Source organism: Oryzias melastigma, linkage group LG8 (genome assembly GCF_002922805.2).
Source record: "Oryzias melastigma strain HK-1 linkage group LG8, ASM292280v2, whole genome shotgun sequence".
In the NCBI taxonomy this organism is placed as follows: domain Eukaryota; kingdom Metazoa; phylum Chordata; class Actinopteri; order Beloniformes; family Adrianichthyidae; genus Oryzias; species Oryzias melastigma.
The window spans coordinates 7,075,500-7,084,165 of NC_050519.1; the positions used below are offsets into that span (position 1 = coordinate 7,075,500).

At 37.8% G+C, this 8,666-nt stretch overlaps 1 protein-coding gene across 1 annotated transcript in view; it reads right to left on the bottom strand.

Moving 5' to 3' along the window:
• cntnap1 (contactin associated protein 1) overlaps positions 1-8,666 on the bottom strand; it is a 26,688-nt gene extending 18,022 nt beyond the window's left edge. The window contains exons 1-5 of the mRNA XM_024272249.2: positions 7,585-8,666; positions 3,511-3,612; positions 1,637-1,830; positions 1,262-1,415; positions 982-1,185 (exon numbers count right to left, since the gene is read on the bottom strand). Coding sequence (XP_024128017.1) covers positions 982-1,185; positions 1,262-1,415; positions 1,637-1,830; positions 3,511-3,612; positions 7,585-7,645 — 715 coding nt within the window. The 5' untranslated portion in view covers positions 7,646-8,666. The remainder of the gene's footprint in view (positions 1-981; positions 1,186-1,261; positions 1,416-1,636; positions 1,831-3,510; positions 3,613-7,584) is intronic.

An 8,666-nucleotide genomic window follows, 5' to 3' on the forward strand; every position in this document is an offset into this window, starting at 1 on the left:
TTTTTTTTTGTTGTTGTTTTGGTTTTTTTTTTATAGCTTTTTAGGCTAATTTGGCATTTAGCTGATACTTCAGCTTGAGCGTTTTCAACTATTACGATTGCGTCTGGATATCCGACTTAAAAAATCCGCCAAATCACTGAGTGGATGCTGTTTAGCTGTGGCGACCCCGAATGGGATAAGCCGAAAGTCAACAACAGCTGTAATGTACTATCTATTCTGATCACTTCCAAAGAGAACCTCAGCATCTTCATCTCTGCTACCTCCAGCTCTGCTTCCTGTGTTTTCCTCTGTGCCAAACAACATGGCTGCTCTCACCACAGTTTTCTCCTTTCATATGAGCTGAAACTCTTCTGTCACACATCAAACTTGACACTTTTCTCCACCCATTCCAACCTGAATACACTCACTTCTTCACTTCTTTTCCACACTTTCCATTACTACTCGTGAGAGAATACTAATATCAGTTGAGATTTCCAACCCCGTTGCCCATAAAAAGTGGTAATCCAGTTTTGTCACCATTTATCCATTTTCTTAACCTGTTGTATCCCTTTCAGGATCATGGGGTGGCCAGAACCTAAGATGACTACAGGTTACTAGTCTGTAGTAGGGCCACACAATCACAAACCCACACCTAGGGACAATTTAGCGTAATCAATCCACCTAGGAAGCATGCTTTTGGACTGGAGGGCCTAGAGAAAACCTACAAATTCATGGGGAGAGCATGCAAACTCCACACAGAAAAGTGGGATTTGAACCAGGGCTTTCTTGCTGTGAGGCATGTATGTAATATATATGTTATAATAAAAATTGTACCATTGATGAGTAAGTTGAGCTAATCAAGCCTTTGATAGATCGTGACCTATTATTGATGCAGAAAATCTGAAAGTTTCATGAATTCTGAAGCCCAAATGTCCTCCAATTCTGGAATGACCCTTAAACTAATCTGGCTTTACAAGTTCAGAAGTGACATCACAGCCTCACCAAGGCTGATGTGCAGGTAAAGACGGCCTTTCTTCAGCTCCAGGGTAAAGACGTCCCCCTGTATCCCCTCACTGTGCAACAGCAGCCCGTCCTGCTCCAGAGTTTTGAAATTCAGAGCAATGTGATCCTGCAGAGTGCGGGACCTTTTTTCCGGGTACATGTAGATCACCGAGTCGTCCCCGTTGTACTGCAGCACATAAGAATCTAAAAAGAAATGTTGCATCTAAGTAAGCCAAAAATGTGATTAGAGAATTTATTTCTGCAGTGAGTCAGTTTTTACCATAAGGACAGCCAAACAGCTCCAGTCTCACGCCGATCTTGCCTCCGTTCTCTGTGTTCCACGCCAGAGGCAGCAGACGAATGTGTTTAGCAGTAAAGGCATAATGGAAGACATTCCTCTTCACTTGATAATAATTCCAATTCCCAGGCAGTGTCTAAAAACAGATGCGACAGGGAAATCACAAAGAGTTATTGAGTCGCTGCAGCAACGTTAACGCCTTATAATGTACTACTGGAAATGAGCTGATGATGAGATTAGCTTTTTATATTAGAGACAGATACTGTTCTGTCTTTGTTCTGGTGATTATGAACAAATATAACCCAATACTCCCACTTTCTTGACTTAATTCTGACCATGTTGCAAAGAGACACTTACAGAGTTGCCTCCTTGCATGATGTATGGCGTCCAGGAGTCTGGGCGGTCTCCATACAGGATGGTGTACTTGGTGACCCAGTCGTACGAGTTAAAGGTGCCCTGGGTGGCGATCGCCCTCAGCTTGTACTTCCTGCCCAGGTTCACCTGCAGCCATGGCTGTCTGTCCCTGGGGGAGGGAGACCAGCCACTGCTGCCTGACAACAGAGAGAAACATGATGTTAAAGACCCCCTCTGATAATAAAATGTGCTTTTAACGTGTTCTTGTGGGTGTTTTTTCTCATTATGAAGGACATTGTGTAAACAAAGAGCTCTCAGCTATGGATGATAGGAAGGGTGGTTAGGGTTGCTCCGCCCACAACTCAGATGCAAATCTCTAATGAATTGTTGCGTCTCTGTATCAACTATATGTCCTAGAAAACAATACAAATTTTTGGATTTTGGCTTAAAACAACATAATCATAAATAAAAAACCACTGCTATGCTTTTAGAATAGATCAAAAGATGATTGTAATAATTTATGAAAAATTTAATTAAAATCTGACTAAAATTAGAACTACAAGATGGATGCTCAACAGTGGTGATGAATCGGACCTTTCAAACACACTTCTACGGGTTTGTTGAAAATGTACGGAGCCCCGAAAGGGACATTGAAGGAAAAAAAAGATTGAAGTAAAAAAAAAAAAATGTTCTGGTTACTAACTGGTGCGCACACAATAGTAACTGGTGTGCACCAGATAGTAACATTTTTTTTTTTTAATTGTATAGAGCCCCTCAAGGGACATCAATGTAAATCAAAAAACGTGAAGTATTTTTTTTTTAAATTGTAGTAAAAACAACATTTTTTCCCAAAAATTTAAGCAGTTTTCTTTATTCTAAAAATTGAAGCAAAAAATATAAATGTTTAGTTTTCTGGTTACTAACTGGTGCGGACCAGATATATAACTTGTGCGTACCAGATAGTAGCTAAAAAACATGTTTTCTTTTCTAAAAATTGAAGTCAAAAACAGTTTTCCTAAAAATTGAAGTAAAAAAAATATATTTTTCTAAAAAATTGATGTGAAAAAAAAAGTTTTTTTTTGGTTACTAACCAATCCACAGTCGATAGAAACTGGTGCGCACCAGATAATAACTGATTTTTTTTTTCTAAAGATTGCATCAAAGTAAAAAAAAAAAAAAAAAAAAAATGTTTTTCTAAAAATTGAAGTAAAAAAAAATATATTTCTTCTGGTTAGTAGCTGGTGCACACCAGAGAGTAACTTGTGTACATCAGATAGTAGCTAAAAAAGTAATTTTTTTCCTAAATATTGAAGTAAAAAAAATACTAATGACCTTTTTGGTAGGTGCACACACAGTACACAATAGGTGTTGCGCACCAGGTAGTAATCTTTTATTTTACTTCAATTTTCTTTTTTTTTTTTTTTTTTATTGCTTCAACGTCCCCTTAGAGACTCCATGAAAATACATCTTTCATACACTGAAAAAAAAATTTTGCCAATTTTTTTTATTTTTTTTTTTTTTATCTCTGACCTGTTTCTAACTGTTTCATAGAAGCTTTTTGCTCTAAAGATGATTCATAGCCGTATTAATAACACTCATTTGAGTAAGGAGCTTTTCTCACTGGCTTTACCTCTTTAATATTTAAAACCATGCAAAAAAACAGCTGTTTTTTTTCTTTAGCAATCACTGGCGTATTTGTGTTTGTACATATGCTGTACAGTTAAATGTCTTGCCTGGAAGATAAAATCTCGTCAAGAATGTGATTTATAACCGCTGTGGTGTCTGACCACGATAAGATCAAACAGTTTCTACACTGATAAATGTGTCAAACATGAGAATCCTATGAATGCAGGACAGTTAAAGCAGAACTTACTTACCATACAGCTTTGCAAAATTAGCAGAATAAAGAAAGTTATATCTGGAAGACGCCCAGAAGGAGGAAGCATAAAGTCCAGAGACGAGTGGATCCACACATTCATCTGCAGAGACAAAGAAATAAAGGTTTTTATGTAGTCACATTTTGCTTTGCAGCCTTTTATCTGTCTTTTATTGTTAAAAAAGTGTGTTTTACTGCATAAAATGTGAAGCAAAACATGGTTTAAATTAAAGCGTAGCTCAAACAAATTTCATAACCAGGAGGGTTTTAAGTCAGGTGTTTGGGTGAGACCAGAAGCTTAAAAAAAGGAAATTTGTTAGAATTATAATTGCACAGCTTGTTTTTAAATCTGCTCTGTGCCGTAAACACTCAAATCATCAACAAAATCTGAATTTACATGCTTTTTTGAGTGAAAATTTATCTCAGCATTCTTCTTTTGGTTATGAGACTCACATGAACATCTGCTCCTGTTTGTGCTGCGGCTCAAGGCCGGTAAAAGTCACCGTAATTCTATCTTTCTGCTGAGCAAAAAGCTTCAGCTGCAGGAGAAAACGCTGTGTCACTGTAAGTCTCAAAATATCCTCTCTAATGCTCTCAAGAGATTTACAAAACGATGAACTCTAATACAGATGAAACACATTTTTAATTTTAGAAATATCTAGCTTTTCTGAAAAATGTCAAGATACAGTCCTGCTACCATTTAGAGGTTTCTATCAGTAAATTTGAACTTTAGGTTGACATTAAAAGAAAACACAGGTCAGATTGGAGGCAGAAATGTAATTTATTATAGTGGATATTTGTAAATGTTGTCAGTAAACAGTTTTATACAGACACAGAGGTCTGGGATTAAAGCAGATAAGCAAATGTGGGAATGTTTTCCTTAAAAAGTCACTCTAGATCAGGGTGTCAAACTCAATCGCACATGGAGCCAAAATCCAAAACACACCTTAGATCACGGGCCGAACAGGATAAACATTTTATTGAACACTCTAAAACTAAACTTTTAAGACTTTAAATATAGCATTACCTGCGATAATGCTAGTGTGAATGCTGTAAGCTGAATTTGGCTACTGAAGATGCTAGTGCTGGTAGCTTAAGCTGAATTGGTAGCTAAAAAAGCTGAAGCTGATAGCGAAAAACGCTGAGGCTAATAGCCAGGTAAAATGTTAGCTAAATGCCAATTTACCCCCACCCCCACAGAAAAAAGCGTAGGTTAGCCCAAACAGCTAGCATGTTACTGAAAAAATAGCTAAACTTCAAAATAGTCTAAAAAATGTGTGTGTGTCGGAGGGGGGGGGAATTAGCCAACATTAGCCAAAACAGCTAGCATGTAGCCTAAATCTTAGGTAAACTCCAAAATAGCCTAAAAACCTTTTTTAAGCCTAAATTAGCCAAAACCGCTAACATGTAGTTGAAAAAAATAGCTAAACTTCGAAAAACCCTTAAAGTGTGGAAAAAAGCCGACATTAGCCTAAACAACTAGCATGTAGCCTAAATCTTATATAAAGTCCAAAATAGCCTAAAAACGTTTTTTTTTTCCATAAAAAAGTTTAAATTAGCCAAAACTGCTAGCATGTAGTTGAAAAAAATAGCTGAACTTCAAAATAGCCTAAAAAAGTGTGTGTGTGCTTGGGGCTAGATTAGCCAACACAGCTAGCATGTAGCTGAAATATTAGCTAAACTCCAAAATAGCCTAAAAACTTTTTTTTTTTTTTATAAACCCTAAATTAGCCAAAACCGCTAGCATGTAGTTAAAAAAAATAGCTAAACTTCGAAAAACCCTTAAAGTGGGGAAAAAAAGCCTACATTAGCCTAAACAACTAGCCTAAATCTTATATAAAAATAAAAAATAAAATATCCAAAATTGCCTAAAAACGTCTTTTAAAAAAAAAAGCCTAAATTAGCCAAAACTGCTAGCATGTAATTGAAAAAAATTGCTAAACTTCAAAATAGCCTAAAAACTGGAAAAAAATCCTAAATTAGCCAAAACAGCTAGCATGTAAACATTAGCCAACTAACTCCAAAGCAGACTAAAACACTTTAAAAAGCATAAATTAGCCAAAACAGCTAACATGTAGCTGAAATATTAGCTAAAATCGAAAATAGCCTAAAAAAATCTTAGTAAATTCCAAAATAGTCCAAAAATGTAACAGAATGCTAATTTTTACAAATTTAAAACCATATTTAACATAATTATGAATAATAAAAAGGCAGGAATATTATTTCAGAATAAATCAACTTCAACCTTTCAATATTTCACTCTCCATAAAAATCTATTTTGTCCAATTTATACTAGTTACAAATAAGTGCAGGAAAGCATCGATCCATTAATAACAATACAATGATCTTTGACTCATGAATCCTTCCAGCCACATCCCTTTTGCTCTCTACCACACGATGCTTTTACCTTGCATGACTTCAGTCACCTTAAACTGCGCTGAGGAAGTGAAATTTGACCTTGTCCTTCTGACTCAGTCTTTCTAAGACAGAGTTCCCAGCTCTGCAGCACTAATCGATCAATGTAATATATCCTATAGGTTCTCTTTTAGATTGATTTTTTACATTAAGTGTGCTTGCTCGGTATTTTATTTACATAATCTTGCAGTTTGATGCAAAAATGAAATCATTTGCAAACAGACACTTATTCAATCTGCTTTTTATACATTTTTATTCCTAAAATATTGTATTTGGTTGTTTTTAGGGCTTCTAACCTGCAGGTTTTTGCACTCTTCTCATGTGAATCCACACCCTCCCTTCCTCCTCTGCAGCAACACTCAGTCCCATTCTCTATTTATCATTTAGGAGCAGTGAAGATCAGCACGGAGCTGCAGCACCTCTGCTGAATCATCAGTCTGCTGCGTCTGGGCTGACACATCATTCCTGCAGCGTGCATGCAGTCACCGAGCTGCTGCTGGGGATGCAGACGGTTGCAGAATGCTAAAATCACGCAGAGGTAGAAACTGTTTTATTTTGAAGGGGTTGCAACTAAATAATTCAGGATGCACAGAGGGTGGGAAATCAAAATCTATATAGAGAATAGTTCCTCCCATAGGAGCTTCTTTTGTTTTTTTCCACTAATGCTGACAGAATCACTAAGCTTTAGGTTTAAAAATAGAAGTTCTTCAAAGAGACATCCACCTGAGAGAGGGCGTCTCCGCCCCTTCCAAAGATGGAGCTCTGGGATCTCATGCTCCATTTCCTCCATCTAGCACACAACAAAACTGATTAATAGCTTTAAAATGACAACATTAACAGACTTTAAAATGTTTTTTTTATAAAGAAAACTTTTTTTGGGTGAAGAAATACCAAAAGGTATTGAGGAATTCCAGCATGGACATACGTTTCTGTTCAGAAATTGACAGTAAAATGGGAATTAATGTTAATTTTTCAATTATTTCTAAGCCATTCGCACAGAAAATACTCATTTTAGCTCTAAAGGAATCTAGAAATAATAAAGACTTTATTTTTTATGCAAATTATTCTATCAGAGGAGTCTTCTCAGGTGATATACTTTCAAGTTGGGAGGGGGGGGTACTGCAGTGGGCTTGTCCTGATGAGGACTCACCCCTTCTGCATGCATTCCCCTTCTGCAGCAACACCAAAAACCATTTTATCGCCTTTTAAAACGATATAATAAATAATGAAATGATGCGTTTAAGGTTTGTGGAGAGGTAAGTGAGCGCGCGCGCTGCAGAAACTTGCTCCCGGAAAGCACTGCAATGCAGACAGTCCAGCCCGAGCGGGACCAGCATGCGCATTCCTGCAGGATGGACGCAGTTTGCACTTTTTTCCCCTTCCCCCCCACCACCTCTCTCTTCTCTGATTCCTCCCTCCCCAAGTCTGTAATTTAGAATCTCGCTACACAATCCGTGTGCGCCAAACAATCCGCGTTTTGCCCCAAACGCGTGGTTTTCGTGCGTCATGGGATGCCCTTCAAATACCCCAACATCTCTGGACGCATTTGCCCTGCGGCAATTCTCTCTTTTATTTGGATTTAATTTAACTTTTTCTTATAAAAATAAAAAAGAAGATGAGATTTAAAATAAAATATTGATGATAAAGAATTTCTGCTTACCTGATGAGGATGAATGGAAGCCCAAAAACAGGAGGCATATGCCCAGAAGTGCGCGAGGCATCCTTCACTTTTCACGCGTTTCTCCACAGATTGTGTTCAAATCTTCTGCAGCATCCTCTCACACCCCTTTTAGCCCAACTTTTAACTCGCACAGCTCCAACTCCTTCTCCAGATCTTGGGCAGCCGCGGCCGGGGCGGGGACGCGCATCGGTGCTGATGCTGTTTCACCGAGAGCGCGCTTCTTCTTTATGCCCTTTCATTGAGGTGATGCTCGGGGGTCCTGCATCGAGTTTGCTGAGATGTGGATCCTTTTTTTGTGGCTCTTCCAAATAAAAATGGGTTCTTGAATAGTGAAGTTTGAAAATATTTTAATTTTTTTTTGTGGATGATTAAATAAACATAGTGCTGTGTATCCAAAAGTGAGTTGTCATGGTCAGCATAAAATTGTCCTTTTCTCCTCTAGAACATTTTTCCAGGCTGCTGTTGGCAGATTTGACCAAAAAAACAAAATAAAATCTTTGTTCTCCCCCAAAATTTAGAACAAATTAAAGAAAATTGTTAAGAATATCCTCAGAGTTCAGCAAAACCACAATAAATGTCAAAATAATCAGATCATCCGGTTAAAAAATCCTCCGTTTGACCTTATCCAGGTATGAGTTTGGGTTGTTCCCCGATTCCCTCCGAGCAGGACACTAAAAAAAGTCCTGGATGAGAATGCCAGCTGTGGCGGAACTCATCCCCTCACATCCAGACTCACACACACACTTATACAGTCAAATGGGGGCGGGGTAATACAAAGAGGGATTTGTGGCACACTGACCATAAAATAAAAAGGCTTTAGGATTAAGAAGTGGGTTTATGGGGCGACAGTGTGATAATGTAAGATTGAACGCTGGGGCCAGAGTGGGATTTGCAGAGTTTTCAATCAAATCAGATTGTCTGAACGTATAAGCTCTCTGCTGCTGAAGAAACCACTGGCAGGGAGCTGGACATTATTCTGGAAACGTATCATAAAAGATCATTAAAAGATGTGGAAAGCACATTTTAACACGAGAAACGTGCAAAAAGTAGGACAAACAACC